This window comes from Hevea brasiliensis, chromosome 8 (assembly GCF_030052815.1).
Source record: "Hevea brasiliensis isolate MT/VB/25A 57/8 chromosome 8, ASM3005281v1, whole genome shotgun sequence".
NCBI lineage: Eukaryota > Viridiplantae > Streptophyta > Magnoliopsida > Malpighiales > Euphorbiaceae > Hevea > Hevea brasiliensis.
Window position 1 is genome coordinate 43,876,931 of NC_079500.1, and position 20,124 is coordinate 43,897,054.

General features: G+C 32.7%; 1 protein-coding gene and 1 pseudogene across 6 annotated transcripts in view; one reads left to right on the top strand and one right to left on the bottom strand.

The window, feature by feature from the left end:
• Window positions 1–13,399, top strand: part of LOC110637894 (ubiquitin C-terminal hydrolase 13) — a 35,709-nt gene extending 22,310 nt beyond the window's left edge. For 3 of the 6 annotated variants that reach the window (XM_058151548.1, XM_058151549.1, XM_058151551.1), the window contains exons 16-32: window positions 1,952–2,074; window positions 3,786–3,863; window positions 3,978–4,066; window positions 4,137–4,245; window positions 4,357–4,425; window positions 4,547–4,657; window positions 4,898–4,953; window positions 5,052–5,229; window positions 5,328–5,429; window positions 5,519–5,590; window positions 5,835–5,900; window positions 6,131–6,196; window positions 10,916–10,999; window positions 11,238–11,354; window positions 11,568–11,642; window positions 11,736–11,822; window positions 12,910–13,399. In XM_058151548.1, coding sequence (XP_058007531.1) covers window positions 1,952–2,074; window positions 3,786–3,863; window positions 3,978–4,066; window positions 4,137–4,245; window positions 4,357–4,425; window positions 4,547–4,657; window positions 4,898–4,953; window positions 5,052–5,229; window positions 5,328–5,429; window positions 5,519–5,590; window positions 5,835–5,900; window positions 6,131–6,196; window positions 10,916–10,999; window positions 11,238–11,354; window positions 11,568–11,642; window positions 11,736–11,822; window positions 12,910–12,951 — 1,524 coding nt within the window. In that variant the 3' untranslated portion in view covers window positions 12,952–13,399. The remainder of the gene's footprint in view (window positions 1–1,951; window positions 2,075–3,785; window positions 3,864–3,977; window positions 4,067–4,136; window positions 4,246–4,356; window positions 4,426–4,546; window positions 4,658–4,897; window positions 4,954–5,051; window positions 5,230–5,327; window positions 5,430–5,518; window positions 5,591–5,834; window positions 5,901–6,130; window positions 6,197–10,915; window positions 11,000–11,237; window positions 11,355–11,567; window positions 11,643–11,735; window positions 11,823–12,909) is intronic. The other 3 variants (XM_058151550.1, XM_058151552.1, XM_058151553.1) reach the window with 2 other exon arrangements.
• Window positions 13,400–17,047: 3,648 nt separating this feature from the next.
• Window positions 17,048–19,511, bottom strand: LOC110637892 (40S ribosomal protein S9-2-like; annotated as a pseudogene).
• Window positions 19,512–20,124: the final 613 nt, after the last annotated feature.

Below are 20,124 nucleotides of genomic sequence, written 5' to 3' on the forward strand. Positions count from 1 at the left end.
AATGGGGGGCACTGCTGCACTTGGGCTTGCTGGCAGACTTGGTAGATCGAAGTGACTAGTGAGACAGAGAGAAGAATTGAGACAGATATAGAGAGGGTAGAGAGGAGATGACAGTGAGACACAATTGAGAATTTATAAATGAGTTTTAGTTTTGGGGTTGGAAACTTAAAACCACAGTATATCATACCTAAAAATAAAAATTTATTTAAATTATAGTAGAATTCTAGTTTGGTTTTTATGGTTTTTTCCCCTAAAAACCAAACTGAATTGAATAAACCAAAATTTTTATTGTGGGATCGTTGAATCTGGTTTAATATCGTTTTCCCATAAAAATTCGATAAATTTGATAGGTTTGAATATTTAATTAAACTTATTTAATTATTTTTTAGGTTAACATGAAGCCCTAAAAATATTAAATTAAGCTTAGTTAAATAATTTGGGCTTTTAGGTTGTTCCATTAAAAAAAAAAAAAAAAACCTTGTTATGCTCTCAATTAGCAAACCAAAATAAAAAAAAAATATTCCTGTTTTTCTAAAGTCTCCCGAGTGCTTTAAGATTTCTCATTATTCAGTGGTATTTCATGGTAGGACTCTCACTGCTTTTACAAAACATGCATTCTAGGGGTCAAAAAATAGATGTCTGCATTTTTAAAGCAAAACAAAACTGAATTTTCAAAGAAACAGAACCAAATTTCTGATTTTTAACAGTTAGGTTCGACAATTTGGTTTTAACAGAATAGTGCTCGCTTCAACTCTTTCTGCCCCCTCTTTTTGTCTTACTACCTTTTAATCCTACTTTTACTACTAAAAAATTAGCAGAAAAATATAAGAGTTTATTCACATTAGACCATGTATAAAATCTTGGATTTTTGAACTGAATTGCACATATGCATTTTATAAATCTTGCTGATCCCGCTACATTAACTAAATCTAGAACTAGAAATTAGTGCCTCCATTTGCTCGATTGGCTGCTTTTTTTGCACTGTTAAGCGTACATGCAATGAAAAGACGCCTCACCTGAGTGCTCCTCTTTCTTTTGACGTCCTGGCATTCTATGCATATGTAATATAAAAATATCATGAATAGAATACTTGGTTTTATACAATGAGTTATTATACACCACGTAGATTCTATGTAACTACACCTTTGAAGGTACGGGTCAAAATAATACTAAAGTGATAATGGATGGATATTTCATGGAGGAAATGACGTAGCGTGAAGCTCAGAAAGAACACTCTCACACACAATGCACAAGTATTGGGAGAAAAACTCTGTAGAATTTTATTAATCAAATCTTAAAATCTGAAAATACATAGAATATATGGGCTATTTATAGAGCTTTGATCTCCTAAACCTAATAGGAATACAAAACTATTAATTAGGAAGTTTAACTAAACTAAATTACAATAGGAAATCCTAAATAAAATAGAAATAAATCTAGATCCTACTGAGAATAGGAAAATTAAATAAATCCTAGATGAACTAGGAAACCGAAATTGAATGGGAAAGCTAAAATAAAATCCTAATTGAAATAGAAAAACCCAAAAACTAAATCTACAACTGTGTCTCAACAAATAGGAAGTGGAAGTGTGTTTGGGCAGCTTAGAGGCGAAATCTGGACTGAGAATCCCTGCTGCCCGCTGGTGGACAGAAGAACACATGCCCTGGGCATGTGGAAGCGTGCTTTTACATGCCCAGGGTGTGTACAACACTGCCAAAACTTGACACGTTTCCCCAAACTCGCTGCCACTACGTTTTTGTTCCAAAAGCCCAAAATAGCACCGTGTCAGAAAAATGATATAAAAACAATCACAATCCCCCAAAGCGAGAAATAACTAAACTACAAAGGCATGTTTCTAAACTTTGCATTATGTCTTTTTTATGTGTGGATTTTGTATGCATCTTTTTGGGCCCTGTTATCTGCGGTATTCTAATTGTGAAGCTCTTTGCAGGAAGAAGTTGCTAAAGAGTATGGTATACCAGTGCAATTTCAACGATTTTGGTTGTGGGCGAAGCGCCAAAACCATACATATCGCCCAAATCGACCATTGACTCCTCAGGAGGAAGCACAATCTGTTAGTACTTAAATTATTGTGTCTTTAACATAATATTGTACTGTGCTAGTTCGACTTGGGTGTGAGCATCCAATACGTGTCTGCATGCTGGGCTTACTTATTTTTCAAAATGTATTAGATTTTTCCCAACTGATTTGAAGTGTGAAAGTGCTTTACCCATGTTAAGGTATCTTTATCGAACATGGAACCTTTAGTGTAAAGTGAAGATTTGAATTATTTGTAGTCACTTGTTTCACTTGGTAAATTATATTCAATTTTATAGAGTTGTTTAGATGAAAAACCAATCATTATCTAATTGACTAGATATTATTTTGCATGACCTATAAGAAGAAAGTAGTAAATCCCAAAATCAGTTTGGGTGATACAAAAAGTTCTTAGACTGCAAAAAAAATCTTGAGTAACATTTGATATTTGAAATCTGAAGTTAGGGTCTTATTTGTGCATTGATGTAATGGAAATATTAGGTCGCTGAACTAGTTTATAGGAATGCAATTTTTTTTTCCTTTGATAACTTAACGGTATAGGATTCTGAGCAGGCCCCCATGCATGGGCTGCAGTGTATGCCTGTATGATCCCTCAAGTTTTTGAAACTCCTATTTTGTTCTATGCAAGATAGGCTAGATGCCTAAAAAAATGTCACCTTGTCCAGATTAGTTTGCATGGCATTGAAGTTCGAAAGTTTTAAATGAATGTGGCCTGCAATTCTCAATGAATGCTCATTTAGTTGTGCTATTCTCTTAAACTGATAGCACGCCTGGTCTAATTTATCTCATTTCCTTTCTGTTTTTCTATGTCAACACATTATTTCTTCTTTTTGCTCTTTCGCTAAATCCTACTGCAATAATATTCTGCAAATTCCCTGCTTTCTTGCCAAAATAAGCCCCTAAATTAGACTAAATTACATGTCAATATACCCTACTTCTGACACATTATTCTTTATTAACTAATCAAACAAATTGTAAACCTCAGTCTTGAGCAGCTGACAAATACCGATTTAATTCCGAATGCTATTCTTATGCCCTCAATTCTCATCCAATAACATCCAATTCAAACTACAGATGCCATTTTCTAAGATCACCCGCTAAAATTTCCGTCTGCCAATCATTGCAGTCCATCAGTACAATGCTTTGCAGTGCCTCTTGTTCTTTTTGTTTTTTTTTGGATGTTTTAATGACCTGTGGCTAGGTTTTTTCTGTAGTGTACTCTATGGGTGCATTTTCTTTTTGTCTATATTTATTTTATTTGGGATCTTTTGGCTTTTGTTGGGGGAGGAGTGTGTGTTGGTGCTGCGATTGAAAGGGACATGGCCCACCATCTGCTAAAATTTAACCTGTTTTCCACTGAATGACTGAAATGAAACAAAAGCTAAAGTATAGTTAAATATTTTTTTTGACAAAAGTCTCATTTAATGATTATTTCTCATTTTCTTGGGAAACAATGAAATCTTGTTATTTGTTAATGGAGTTGAATAATTCTTGGCGTCTGTGTTAGTTGATGGTTTTTACTTTCCAAGATGTTTCTATGCAGGGAATTAAAATAAATAAATAAATAAATAAAATTGACGTGCGCTGCTCAGTTCTAAATATAGACAATAGATTTTTTTTTGTGATTATATGCTTATGCATAGCAAATGTTCTGCTTGCGACTGTCTTTGGCTTCTAAGTTTATTTTCCCCTTTTCTTGTTTGTAACACTAGAAAAATGCATTGCAGGTTGGACAATTAAGAGAGGTTTCCAACAAAGCAAATAATGCTGAGCTAAAGTTGTTTTTGGAAGTAGAATTTGGACAGGTATAAGCTTAGCAGTAGCACATATCATAGTTTATCTTTCCAATGGCTTTCTAGATAGACATTAATGAATGTTTTTCAGCTTATCCTTCATAACTTATCACTATGATAATCCAGGATTTGCGTCCAATCCCTCCACCAGAGAAGACTAAAGAGGACATTCTTCTTTTCTTTAAACTTTATGACCCTTCGAAAGAGGAGCTCCGGTAATCTAAGTTTCTAGGTTTTCTAGCTTTGCGGGAATGTAGTGAGTTAGCTGACGTTCTGCAATGACAGGTTTGTTGGGAGGCTGTTTGTGAAGGGGATTGGCAAGCCAGTGGAGATATTGACTAAGTTAAACAAAATGGCTGGCTTTAGTTCTGATCAAGAGATTGAACTTTATGAGGTCTTTCATCTAGGTTTAGTTTGAATGGCAATTATTTTATAGATGTATTAACTGGTTACAACATTGATTATATGTCCCAACAAATATCTTACTGTCCTCATTTGTATCCAGGAAATAAAATTTGAACCTAATGTCATGTGTGAACACATTGATAAGAAGCTCACTTTTCGTGCTAGTCAGGTATGTAAAATCAGCTTCTAATTGCAGTTTTTTTTTAATTGCTTTATAGCAATTAATTTGTTTTTTATTTTTATTTTTAATTCATCATCTTTGTTTTCATTCTCATGGGTTCTATATGCAGCTCGAAGATGGAGATATAATTTGTTTTCAGAAATGCCCTCAAGTTGGAAGCGGTGCACAACACCGCTACCCTGATGTACCTTCATTTCTTGAATATGTGCATAACCGCCAGGTATAATGTGGAGTATTCTGATAAGGATTGTAGTTTTCCATTTATTTCCTTTATTTCTGCTATTCGAAGTTCTCTTTATCATAATGGGTTAGTTCCTTTATTGTTGCAAACTTTGCGTCCACCATAATTTTACAATGTTCTAAACTTTGGTATTTAAAGATTCCATTATGTCTCATATTTGACATTCTGCTGATGGTTTTTGTATGTGGCATTGGCTTTCCTTTTCCTGATGCCCTGTAGGTTGTTCGCTTTCGATCTTTGGAGAAGCCAAAGGAAGATGAATTTTGCCTTGAGCTGTAAGTTAAACTTGCACACGCACATACACACTACTTGGGCTCACAATTGATTGATTGTACTTTTTTTTTTTTACACTACTTTGTCCAATAAAATTCAGGTCAAAGCTTCACAATTATGATGATGTTGTGGAAAGAGTAGCTCACCATCTTGGCTTTGATGATCCATCCAAAATTAGGCTTACATCCCATAACTGTTATTCCCAGCAACCAAAACCCCAACCTATTAAGTACCGAGGAGTGGATCATTTGTCTGACATGCTGGTCCACTACAACCAGGTAAACCAACCACAGAAGTGTAGATTTATATCATAATTTTTTTCTTTGTTTTCTGGACTGATGGCTGGAATCAAATGGTTTTCTTTGTTGCTTGATAGACATCTGATATTCTATACTATGAAGTACTGGATATCCCTCTGCCAGAACTTCAAGGCCTGAAAACGTTGAAAGTTGCTTTTCATCATGCCAACAAGGATGAGGTTGGTGTGGATCTTTAGAATTAGTTTTTTAATTATCATATTAAGTAAGCTTCAAGTTTTTTGATTCATTGGAGCACTGATGTTTTCAGGTGGTAATTCATACCATTAGATTGCCAAAACAGAGCACTGTAGGTGATGTTATTAATGACCTTAAAACAAAGGTATCTGTTGTAACTTTGCAGTTGGCTTCATTTTTTTACCCTCCAAATATATTTGATAATTTAAGTTACCTTGATTGATTTGAATTGCCAATGACATGCTTCTTATTAAGGGAGTCTTATTTTTGAAATTGGAAACTATATAAATCTATCTTAGAATGTACAATTTTTGTTTGAAATAACTAATTCCTTTTTGTGATTGCTTATATCTTTTATCTTGTTGCCATTTTGCCTTCTTTTGGAACAGGTTGAGTTATCTCATCCCAGTGCAGAACTTAGATTGCTTGAAGTTTTCTATCACAAGATTTACAAGGTATCAAGTATTCTTCCAATAATAGTATTCTATTCTTAAATGTGGAATCCTTTTGTAATGATTTCAACCAGTCATTAGCCGAGTCCATTTGGTTATCCATGCTGTTTTCTGTAAGCGTCCAATATTTTCTTTTGCAAAAAATGGTGAGCACCAAAGAAAAAAATCCAACTTGCAACCTCTTGTTTTGTGCTTCTGGTGTCTTGTATCTAAGTTGCAGTTTATTTTTCCAGATCTTTCCACACAATGAAAAAATTGAGAATATTAATGATCAGTATTGGACATTACGTGCAGAGGAGGTAATCTCTCTCTCTCTCTCTCTCTCTCAATCATCCCTCTGTATGTTTGCACCATGCAGTCTGAGCTGAATTTTGACAATGCAATTTGAAAATATATATTTGAGTGGACTAGATACATTATGAAATGCGTCTGAATAAATGTTGAACGGAGAAGTTTATAATTAAAATTGCTCAAGCCCATGTTTGCCTTTCTTGTTTAATGCACATTAATATGCCGAACTGCTTGCTTTGGTTAACTATCCACTGTATTAACTTTTCCATCTTTGGATTGGTAAATTGTTAAATGCGTCTGAATAAATGTTGAATGGAGAAGTTTATAATTAAAATTACCCAAGCCCATGTCTGCCTTTCTTGTTTAATGCGCATTAATATGCAGAATTGCTTGCTTTGGTTAAGTGTCCACCTATTAACTTTTCCATCTTTGGATTGGTCCATAAATATTAAAAGGATAACATTTCAATATTAAACTCCCATCATATTGGGGTAAATTGCACCAATCGTCCCTCAACTTTGGTGGTTATTTTATTTCAGTCACTCAACTTTAATTTGTTGAAACAAAATCCCTCAAATTTAGTTTTGTTTCAGAAAGTCCTTTTAACCTGCAATGGCAAGTTTTCATTTTTTTTTTCTAACACTAAATTAATATTTAATCAAAATAATCTATAAATTATTATGTATTGTTTATTTCTTATATAAAAACTAAAATATTAGTAAAATATTAACTCCGCCTAAGTAGTTTGCACTTAGCCGATCCCAAGCCTGGATAAAGGAGGAGGGTTGCGGTAGGTGACAACCAGCGTAAAAATTTCGTCACACCCTATGATATGGATTCAAAAGATATAAACATTGGGGCGTCCTCTACTAACGACGCGCTACATCGGAGCCCGGGTGTAGTGATAAATATGCAAGGGTGTAGGGCGTTCACCGAAAGCGACGCGCCATGCCGGCGCCCGGGTGTGGTGTTAAGTGAGCAAGGGTTCCCACATCATGGACGGGTGTGGATAAAGAAGTTGGTCCATAGGACAGATAGTAGAACAAATAGTGGAACAGAACACAAGATAGACATAGAAAACAATAGAAGATATCATAGAAGGAAACCAATTAGGAAGGAGCAGGATAGGAGGAGGATTAGGGTTGGTACTTGGAATATTGGATCACTAACAGGAAAATTAATGGAGCTTGTGGATACCTTGGAAAGGAGAAGGGTGAATATTGCTTGCATTCAGGAGACTAAATGGGTAGGAGAGAAAAGTAAGGAAGTGGTAATTCAGGGTACAAACTGTGGTTTACCGGAAAGGAGAGAAACAAGAACGGAGTGGGTATAATCATAGACAGAACATTGAAAGACGCAGTAGTAGCTGTGAAAAGAGTAGGAGATAGAATTATACTAGTAAAACTAGTACTAGAAGGAGAAACAATAAATATAGTTAGTGCTTATGCCCCACAAATAGGACTAGACAGTGAGAGTAAACAAAGGTTTTGAGAAGATATGGATGATTTAATGCAAAGCATACCGAATGAAGAGAATGTTTTCATTGGTGGAGATTTGAATGGACATGTAGGAAGTGATAGACAAGGTTATGAGAATGTTCATGGAGGTTTTGGTTTTGGCAGTCGAAATGAGGAGGGAAAAAACATCCTGGATTTTGCTATGGCATACGACTTAATACTAGCAAATACCTACTTTATAAAAAGAGTCACATTTAGTGACTTTCAAAAGTGGGCAACATATAAGCCAAATCGACTTCCTCTTAACCAGGAAGACAAATAGAGCTCTATGCAAGGATTGCAAGGTCATTCCAGGAGAGGCTTTAACAAGTCAACAAAGGTTGATGGTCTTGGATGTCAAGTTTAGGAACAATTCAAGTAAGGTCAGAAGAAATAGTGTAGCTCGAACAAAGTGGTGGGAGTTCAAAGGAGTAAAGCAAGTGGAGTTCAAAAATGAGTTTCTCGAGTCCGAAGTATGGAGGCTAGATATGGAGGCCAATGATATGTGGATACAGATGGCATCAAAGATTAGAGAAGTAACTAGAAAAGTACTTGGAGAGTCTAAAGGACATGGATCACCCTCAAAAGAGAGATGGTGGTGGAATGAGGAAGTACAAAAGGCAGTGAAGAGAAAAAGGGAATGGTGTAAGAAATTACCTAAATGTGATAATAATGAGGCATATGAACAGTACAAGATAGCAAAGAAAGAGGCAAAAAAGGCAGTTAGTCAAGTAAGAGCACAGGCCTTTGAAAAGTTATATGAGAAACTTGGAACTAAAGAAGGGGAGAAAGATATTTATAGATTAGCAAGGAGTAGAGAAAGGAAATGTCAAGATCTCAATCAAGTTAGGTGCATTAAGGATAAAGAAGGAAAAATGTTGGTGAAAGATGAGGACATTAAAGAAAGATGGAGAAATTATTTTAATGATCTCTTTAATAATAGTCAAAATGGAAATAGCGTGAATATAGATTTTAGAACAATAGAAAAGAATGTAAATTATACTAGAAGGATTAGATCTTTAGAAGTAAAGGAAGCACTTAAGAGAATGAAAGTGGGTAAAGCCTGTGGACCCGATGAAATAACAATTGAAGTGTGGAAGTATTTGGGAGATATGAGAGTGGCATGGTTAACTAAATTATTTAATAAGATTCTAAACTCAAAGAAAATGCCTGATGAATGGAGGAAGAGTATTTTAGTACCTATTTTTAAAAATAAGGGAAACATACAGAGTTGCTCAAACTATAGGGGAATTAAACTCATGAGCCATACTATGAAGTTGTGGGAGAGAGTTGTGGAGCATCGACTACGTCATGATACTTCTATCTCTCTCAATCAATTTGGTTTCATGCCCGGTGGTTCAACTATGGAAGCGATCTTTCTCATTAGAAGCTTGATGTAGAAATATAGAGATGTGAAGAAAGATCTACACATTGTTTTTATTGATTTGGGGAAGGCTTATGATAGTGTTCCAAGAGAGGTCTTATGGAATGTGTTAGAACAAAAGAGGGTATCTATTAGGTACATACAAGTATTGAAAGATATGTATGAAGGAGCAACTACTATTGTGTGCACAGTGGGAGGGGACACGAGATTTTCCGATCTCAATTGGATTACACCAAGGATCAGCCATAAGCCTTTACCTTTTTACATTAGTTTTAGATGAACTGACGAAACATATACAAGAGAGTATTCCTTGGTGCATGATGTTTGCGGATGATATTGTTCTGATAGATGAGACACGAGAAGGAGTCAATAGGAAGCTAGAACTTTGGAGAAGTACTCTAGAGTCAAAGGGTTTTAAGTTAAGTAGAACGAAGACAGAAGACAGAATACATGCATTGCAAGTTTAGTGAAAGACAAACTGGTGATAGGGAAGGAGTTAGTTTGAATGGAGTGGTACTGTTCCAAAGTAATCATTTTAAATATCTAGGCTCAGTCCTTCAAGTAGATGGGGGATGTGAGGAGGATGTTAGTCATAGGATTAAAGCCGGATGGTTGAAGTGGAGACGTGCCACGGGAGTTTTATGTGATCGTAAGATTCCCAATAAATTAAAAGAAAAATTTTACCGTACAGCCATACGACCGGCTATGTTATATGGTAGTGAGTGTTGGGCACTGAAGGAGTCGTATGCATCTAAGTTAAGAGTTGCAGAGATGAGAATGTTAAGGTGGATGAGTGATCATACTAGACTAGATAAAGTCCGTAATGAAAGTATTAGAGAAAAGGTAGGAGTGGTGCTAATTGAAGATAAGTTGAGAGAAGGGAGATTAAGGTGGTTTGGTCATGTGAAGCGTAGACATACGGAGGCTCCAGTTAGACAAGTAGAGCACATTAGGTTAGAGTATAGAAAGAAAAAAAGAGGTAGGCCTAAATTGACTTAGAGGAGAGTAGTACAACATGACTTAGAAGTATTACACATTTCTGAGGATTTAACCCAAAATCGTTTAGAGTGGAAAAATTGAATCCATATAACCGACCCCAAATTTTTGGGATAAAGGCTTAGTTGAGTTGAGTTGAGTTGAGTTGAGTATTAGTAAAATATTATTTTAAAATTTATTATTATTATATTATTTTTTCTAGGTTGTTACAAATTAAATTTTAATTAATTATAAATAACATATATATATTTAATAATTTTATTGTTAATAATTATTAATTAATTTAATCATTAAGGTAAGAAAGATAAAGAAGGAAAAGAGGGTAAAAGGGTAATTTTATTCTTTTTTAACTTGAAAACCTACTATTGTGAGTCAGGAAGACTTTTTCTAAAACAAAACTAAAGTTGATGAATTTTATTTTAATACATTGAAGTTGAGTGACTGAAATGAAATAACTATATTGTCTGCTTGAGCTTCAGATGATCATAGAAAGATGTTACCTTTTTTGTCCGTCCCTTGTTTGTTATGTTTAAGAGTTATATTAAGCATCTAAGCATAGCTAGTTTTGCTTCTTTTTTTTTTTTTTTTTTTCCTCATAAATTATATAGAATACGCTGTACTTTTGTTAAATTTTGTTGAAGGAATCCTTCCAGTTGCTGGGAACTAGGAAGAGAGATTGGCAAGGTAGACATGGGATGGGATACCTAGTTGTCAATTGTCGCGATAAATTTGTGAATAGTTCTGCTTAAGTAGTTTTTTATTCTCTTTAGCTAAATTTCTCCATGTTTTATTATGTTTATTTCCTCTTGTGCCTGCTTGTGTGACTTTTGACATATTACTTGTTGCCTCAGATTCCAGAGGAGGAGAAAAACCTTGTTCCTAATGATCGTTTGATTCATGTTTATCATTTTATGAAAGACCCAGCTCAAAATCAGGTGCTATGATTTAATTTAATTTCCCTTTTGATTTTATATGGAAGAAATGGATCTATGTAGCCATCTCCAATCATTTCTGGATTAAGGCTTTGTTGAGTTTTGGTTGGCATTTTTATTATTTCCTTGTGCTTGTGGCTCAGTTTTACTTGATGTTTAGCCAGTTGTTGGCCATCGATGTGAGCTACTAATCCTTTTACTTTGTAACTACTGAAGATTACTTTCTTGTAAAATTTAACAGCAGGTTCAGAATTTTGGCGAGCCCTTTTTTCTGGTAATTCATGAAGGTGAGACATTAGCTGAAGTTAAAGTGCGGATACAGAAAAAATTACAGGTTCCTGATGAGGAGTTTGCGAAGGTATTTATTTAATACCTGAACCTGATTATATATATTTGTGCGCGTGCATGTGCTCTTTTTTCAATGTGTTTCTTAAGTTTTGAATATGGTATTTCACTGTTTTACATTTTAAGGAGCTTGGTCTATTCCTCCAATAAAAAATTGGCTTGGTTGTTAAATATATACTTTTTGTACTTGTACCATTTCTATTTATGGGGCACTTTTTTTATTCAGTGGAAGTTTGCATTTTTGTCACTGGGTCGTCCTGAATACCTTCAAGACTCCGATATTGTATCCAGTCGATTTCAGGTCTCTATCTCATTCTCATTTACGTGCGTTGCAAAACAGCAGCTCTCCCACTTAAATGAGCTTTCTACTGACTGGATTTTCATTTTGGTTCAGAGGAGGGACGTCTATGGTGCTTGGGAGCAGTATCTTGGACTGGAGCACTCTGACAATGCTCCTAAAAGGTCATTTGCTGCTAATCAGGTATCTTTTTTCTTGGACTTACAAATTAGGGTGTGTTTGGATTGAGGTTAAAGGGGCTTAACAAGTTATCCTCCTTTAACCTTGTTTGGTATGTCTGATCCTTCAAGAGGGTAACAGTTAGGGAGTTTAATGGTTAACCACCTCCCCCAAAGGTTAAAAGTGTGTTGAGAGTTGGTAAAGTGGTGAAGTTATTAGAAATTATAATTAATTATATATATATATGTATATATATATATATATATATATATATATATATATATATATATATATATATATAACAAATTCTCCTTGTTTTTTCAACTTATACGGACCATACCCCCTTAATTGTTACACCCATAACCTTTACGCCTGTAACAGTTGAACCCCCAATTCTTTAACCTTAATCCGAATGCAGACTAAGAATTAATCATGTGAGCAACTTATTAATCATGTAAGGACCTTGAGTGCAAACATGCACCGACGATTATGAGGGGGAAAAAAAAAGCTTAAGGGCCTGTTCACTTTTGGAAAATTGGAAAGGTTTTCTAAGAAAATTGAAAAATAGGAATTATGTTCACATGTGCCTATTTTTCAAATGAAGAACTGGAAAAGTAAACTAGTTTTTCAATTTTCCAAAGTTTAACAAAGGTTTGGAAATTGGGTTTCAAGTTATTTTCCTCTGTTTTCTCATATGACAAAAGTGCTGTTTTTCACTTGTTATCCAAATGGAAAAAAAAAAATAACTTTTCCATCACCAAAATTATATTACAACTTTTTATAATTAAATATTTAGAAAAATATTTATGTACAATGATAAAAAAGTAATATTATTATAAAATAAATAATACGTATTACAAATTTTAAAATTAAAATGTTTTAAAATATATTTTATAATGAATTATGAAAATATGATTTTTTTTAAAAAAGATTTGTATTAGAAAATTGTTTTTTTATTATTGACAAGTGAACACATTTTTCATGTTTTCCATGGAAAACAAAAACTGGAGTTTTTTTGGAAAATAAAAAACAAAAATCTGGTTTCTACAAGTAAACAGACCTTTATTGATCCTTTGGTAAGCTGTTTCCTGACATTTTCTTAATTTTGCAGAATCGACACACATTTGAGAAGCCAGTGAAAATCTACAATTAGGAAAGAATGATGAGTTGAAACTAGTCCCAACTTCTATCCAGGATCCGAATGACATTTGAACTGTTGCAAAATGAGAGAAGCTTGCATTGAAGAGGAAATTATTAGTTGGTGTTAGATGTGTAATTCTTTTCTGTAGGGCAGAGAGGACTTTGGCAAAAGACCTCAATAGTTTTGACTTCTCTCTTGTGCCTTTTTCTCAGGTGAAATAGATGGCATAAATTGGATTGTAATTTAGTACATAAGATTTTGTGGGGGATGTATAGAGGGTATAGGTGTGTGTACTTGATTATTTCTTTTTATTATTTTTATTTTTTTTAAATCATCCCTTTTGTGGATTTTCTTTAGTTGTATTAGAGAATGGTTATAGGTTGTCTGTATAATGTGTTATTTGGTTACTGATTCTGGGGCTTCCAGGATTTGTGCAATTTCAAAACCAATTTGATCTTTATGTTCAGCTTCTCCACCCTCTTTTTTTTTCTTTGTTCTGTTTATTTGTTATTTTGGATCTGTCTGGTAATTTCTGCTTAGGCTATCCTAAGTAAGCTCCATGGCAGTTGAAAAGGTGGATATTTGTATACATCACCAGAGATATGGAGCAGTAAAAGAGGTGAATTTTTCCAAGATCCATATATTTTATCCTTTTTTGCAACAACGATTTCGTTGGTAGTTAAGAGTTAGGGGTGTGTATTATTTGGTTTAAATTGAAAGGTTCAAGACAAAATATGGTTTGGTTATTACGCATGTGTTTGGTTAAGTATTTCGGTTAATTCAGATTGATTTTTATAATGAAAAGATTGAATTTATGATTATTAGAAAATTTGCGATTTGGTTCTTATGTTTTAGCACCAGACAACTTATTTCTTGTATTTTAAAAATTAAACTATTTAGGTCTTCAGGCTTAATTCTGTTAAAATCAGTAGCCCTTTTATTTAATTGTTAGTTATAATAATAATTAAAAAAAAAAAAACTAAATTGCCCTCCACTCTTTTTTCCTTTCCCTTTCTCTTATTTCTCCTTTCTGGACTCTCTTGTGGATTTTACAGAGCACTCATCCCCGTCTCTCCTTGTTTAGTCATGCTTCTTCTAGCACTCGTTTTCAAGGCAGCTGATGCTTTGAATTTAATGCTCGAGTTGCTAAGTCGTTGTTGTGCCTCCAGTGCATTTAAAAATTTGTTTGTTCAATTCTCCTGGATTGTTTCTCGACAGCAAAATCCCTCTTGATCTTCATTCTCCGTTGCGTATAAAGCTCTAACAACCTATTTCATTGCAGCCTATCTCATCCATCAGAATTGGTGTGCCTAAGAGTATGGATGTCGAGAGCCGGTCAGGTCTCATCTACTAAGCATTAAACTGTTGGGGTATTGTTCAATTTTCGCAAAATCATCCGAAGCAAATGGTTGATCGAAACAAATATATCAGAGGCAGCAATATTTAGGATGACGCAAGGGGAGATAGAAATCCTTGTTGGATTTCAAGATCAAGAGTTTGTTTTGTTGAGTGGCACGAGTTTTGTCAGTAATTATCTATGGAAAAACTTGTTGAGTAGCTGTATCATAAAAGATGTCAAATACCTAGGGGTGGCCACAGTTTAGTTTTGAACCGGAATTGAACTGGAACCGGTTTGGTCAAAATCGAACTAAAACCGGTTAAAATCGGAACCGGCTTCGAATCGGATAGAAACCGTTATTCTCTGTGATTTAGTTCAGGTTTATATTTTTTAGGAACCATGAACCGACGGTTCCAAACCGGATTGAACCAACGGTTTTGAATCGGACTAAACCGAAAATTTAAATACAAAAAAAATCAATAAATATCTTCTCTCACTCCTAATTCATTTATATATATCATTAATTCTCAACACTCTATTCAATTCTTAATATTTTTTCAATTTCTCTCAAATTCTCTAAATAATTATTTTCTACACTCTTTTTAATTTTCATTGCTCTCTCAATTTTTCTACTTCATTATTTTATATACTCACTAAAATTTTCAATATTATCTCAATTACTTTGTTATTATTTTATATTATCGATAAATTTTTAATACCCTCTATTTTAATTTTTTTTTTTATCTTTTATACTTTTTTTAATTATCATATAATTTAAAAAAAAGAAGGCAAGTAATAGAATTAGAAATTTTGATTTCTCTAAATCCTAAAGGGATATATAGGCAAAATTAAGTTCATACAATTTTTACTAATTTCTTTAAAAAAAATTAATTTCATCTCTAATTTTTTAATCAGGTTCAAGTCTTTACTGATTAAATTTTTCTTAAAGATAAATTATTTTCTTTCTTTTTTTCTTATTTTATTTTGATCGAAAGATTTCTAAGAAAAAATAAAATATTTTTATAAATATAATTTAAATTCTGAATCAATAAAATTTTTCTCTAATTTTTTTTGTCTAAATTCCCCTTAAACCGCTCCCAAATCATCCTCTAAACCGTCTTGAACTGTTTTTTTTTAATCGCCATACAGACCGTTTTAAACTAGGGTTCGAATCAGAACTGGCGATTCATGAATCGTCTTCCAAACCTAATGGTTTGTTCAGGTTCATGATTTCATTGAACCTAAATTGGCGATTCAAAAATCATAATCGACGATTCCTGAACCGTGGCCACCCCTAAAAATACCTACATTGTTTTCTAATACAATGGTGAGTTGGCTTCGCTACAAAAGAGAAGTCATTTCTTAACTTATGGCAATTGTAATATAACCACTGTATGAGGCATATTTTGGGTCCCGTAATTATTTTTAAAAATTTTATTTAAATTTATTAAAAAATAAATTTTAAATTAAAATAATTAAGAATTATTTGAAAAATAATGAAAATTTTTAAAAATTAAAAATTAAATTAAATTAAAAAGTTGAAAAACTAAATTAAAATATGAAAAAAAAACAATGATAAAATATTATCATCAATAATTATCTATAATAATTTATTATCGTTAGTATTTATTTGCGATAATTTGATATCTTTTGTAATTAGTGATAAAAATTTTCATCGGTCAATATCCTTTAAACCATTACTAGCTTATGATCCCTACGAAATCACCAACAAAAAATTTCACTTCATCAACCATTTTTTTTTTATCAATAAATTTAATGACAAGCTTTTTTTAATCAGTGAAAGTCACATGTGCATAAATTTATGTAAAAAAAATTTCATCGATAATTAGTTAATAATTCTAATTACCTATAAAATATAAGTATATTTCATCAGTAATTTTTGTAATTTTTCTTTTAATTTTTGTAGTTATTATTATTATTATTATTATTATTATTATAAAAATTTTGGAACAATTATAATCTGTAATTCACTATTCTAATAGTAGTGTTGTAATTCTTTTACTATTCTTATTTCTAATATTTTTTGTTTTGTAATTTTTTTATTTTATTTTTACATAATATATTTTGAAAATCTTTTTACATGCAATTTCATTTTTCTTTTTTCTTTTTACTTAGTTAAATTTTTTATACTGGAAAGAATGCTTGAATTCCTTTCAAATTTTTATTTAGTTTTTTAATTTGATTAATTATTTTTTGGCTCTTCGGGTCATTTAATTTTTTCCAGGTGAATCTCTTATAATGAAAAATCGATTTGATTTTAAGTTCAGATCACTAGTTTATGCCGTTGGATTAATCCAAATTTTATAATAGTAATATAAAAAATAGATTGAAATCCTTAAATCTAGTAACTAGAAAACCTAAATTGAAAAATATTCTCTCACCACAGGTGGAAGATGACCATCATAAAGTAGTGATAAATATAAAAGTGATAAATATAAAAATATTAATTTACGGTTTTCATAGGGATGAATGTCTGTTTAATTGAATATTTATCTTAATTTACAAATAGATGACAAAAAAAAAGTTGAGATTAATTTTTTATTTTGTTACTTATAAACATAATTTGACTCATTACTCTCATTTAATGAAGGAGCTGAACTATAAAACTTACAGAATCAATTATGCAAGAACATAAGCAAGGATTTGAATCTACGTGTCCGTTGGGAAGCAACAGATAATCTGGCTCTCCTTTATGCATAGACTCCAAGCGAAAAACACCTTTGCTAATTACAACTATGAAGAAAAATATTCAATAACCAGTCAGTTGTGTTGTAATTTTGTGGGGAAAAAAAATCCTCAGCACAGGTCATACAAAATTTAATGCATCACAAAACAAACCCAGTATCAAAGTTCAGAAACCAAAACGTTAATGCGGTAATGTTTTTAACAAAACTAGCCCCATAAAGGGTAACGTCAAAACTACCTGAGGCAATAGCACAATTTCTACTAGCATGGTCCTAAACTCATGACTCACTCTCATCCTCTTCCTCTCCATCTCCACCAGAAGCCTTCTTGCTAGCTGCTCTCTAGTCCTTTCTCTTCATTCTTCCAGGACGCCCACCACCAAATGGACTTGTCAAGGAGAAATCAATGTGCTTCTGTGAATCAACCCTCACCATGAAAGATAGGATGTTCACCACCGGCCTTCTAACCCTGCCAACCCAAAAATTTATAGGATATAGAAAATAAGTAAATGACTGTGTCATCACATTACAAGAAAATTGTAGCCAAATATTTTAATTTCAAGTCAATAATACGATGACAATTCAAAACATTAGGCAATCTATTGTCTACAAAAACGATTCTTCCAAACAGAGTGAAAAACATCAGCACTTTGAGCATACAAAGAGTGAAGCCAGTATTTTAGCAATATGAAATTCATGCTTCTTCTTATTCTGTTGTTTTCCCCAAGTTTTGATAGTTAGTGGGGGGTATTTGAAAACAATCTCTCACTAGTTGACCACTTGAACACATTTCATGGCCAGAACCTTTACAAACAACAAATGCTATCAAGCCCAGCCCCCAAGTGATGGAAATATATATTTTGTTATGACTACTTTGCCTCTTATATTTCTCCTGATTTACATAATATTTCCTTCCAATGTCATTGCAACACAGAGCTAAAGTCATCATATTTCAAAGTTTCAAACCAATAATACAGTACTACCATCATAACATAATATATGTCAGATGAGATGTAAGCACCATCATTATGCCTCGCAAGTACCTATTTCATCAAGGTACACTCCAGTGATTTTGTCAAAAAATATTTATCGTAGAACTCACAATTTTCTAACACAACTGGAAATTTAAACATTTGTAATCAGTAGTAGAACATAAATAGGTGGCTAAATTTTTAAAATCAACAAAGCACTAGGCGAACATCCTAGTGTAAAACCAAAATAAAAATTTTATAAGCTCATCTGATATGCCTCTGCCTGATAAGCACTCGGGCATGATGGATGGACTTTGCCATACCAGACTTATAGACAAGTGTTTGCACGCAGCGTTCAAGGAAGTTCTCCACTGTCAAGGCCAACACATAATCAAGCTTGTTCTGACTCTCATCCAATAGACCACAGTGGTTCAACCTGCGGAGAAGAGCCTTACCCTCAAGGATACGAGGAGGGTTCTTTTCATCAAGAGTCAAAAGCATTCTAGCAGCATTACGGATGCCAGGATGTGGCTCAAGGCATAGCTCTTTCTTGCACCACAAACTCTATTCTCCCACCAATTTCAGCTCTACATCCAATCTCTCCTTCTCATATGACGGCGGGGCTTCTTAAATGTCTTCCCATCTATTTATTCAGAATTTTCAGTAAAACCCAGAAATAAAACACAAAAACAATTATCAAACTAAAAAATAAATATATATATATATCATGTATATTTTTAGGTTCCAAATAAACCATATATGTCATGTATATTTTTAGGTTCCAAATGCCTAGACAACGCCCAGACTGCTTAATTAAGCTTCACATAATACGTTGGAATTTTTCATTTCAATAGATCAAAAAATCTCATACCCTAATATTTACATCTTCAAAATTAATTTACCTCTTATTGCATATCACCTGGTTAACCTAAAAGCAACACAAATCGGTAATGCCTCACTAGTTTACTATTTAGCATCCATGCTAACAAAGCCTTCGACTCAAAGTGCAAGACACAACCATTTTAGCCTTGTCGGGAATAATAACAATAAATTAAATAAATAAAGTGATTGGGCATGACACTTTTCGCTTGTTTTGCACAATTTTCTCGGGAACCACACAACAGAAAATTAAATTTGTTTATGACCCTTAATTTACGGATAAAAAAAACTTTAGATCAAACATATAAAACTACAAGAATTTTACTGTAAATACTTCACTTAGACAACAGGAATCACTAAAAAACAATTGCTAAACTAAATGTATACATATATAAATTTATTAGAAGAAAATGCAGACATAAAGGGAGAGTAAGAGAGATGGAGAGATTACAGTTGCGATAGAAGGACACATGCACCATGGCTCTACTCCTGAGGAGCCGTTCCTCTGACAGAGCTTCGTCTCTCACTAGACTTCCGCTCTTGAAAAAGGAAGGAAACTTTAAACCCCAATGGTATTTTCTCTCACAGACCGCTTCTAGAGTAGGGCCTTTTTTCTTCATTGCTCCCTCTAAATTCATGATTTTTTTTTTTTGGCGATAGGTACACGGTGGAGGTGGGGATCGAGCGGGTTGTGTCGTGCCACTGGACCAAAGCGAGGCGGCCGAACCAAATTAAATTAAATCTATTTAAATTATAAAAATTAAATTAAATTAAATTAATTTAATTCAATTTAATTTTTCAGTGTAAATCAAATTCTGCTCAGGCCTAGCCTAAATGCATGATTTTTTTTTTCTTCTTAAATTTTCATTGTTTTTTTTAGGCACCTGCAATTGCATGACAACTTGTTATATTATCAACTAGCATAATGGCCATTGAATAATTTATAATTTATAATTATATTTTAAATAAAATAAATTATTATTATTATCAAATTAAATTTTTTATTTAATTTAATTTTAATAAATTTTTACTTATTATAATAATAAAATTTTAATTAATTTACAATATAATTAATTAAAATACCTATTTAATTATATATATATATATATATATATATATATATATATATATATATATATATATATATTAATAATAGTTTTTATGATTATTTCATTTAAAATGTAATAAAAATATTTTATTCAAAAAATAATTTAAATTTTATGAAATTTTGATATTTTATTACATAATTTATGTAAATTAATATTTATTTTTCTGTAAATTATAAAAAATA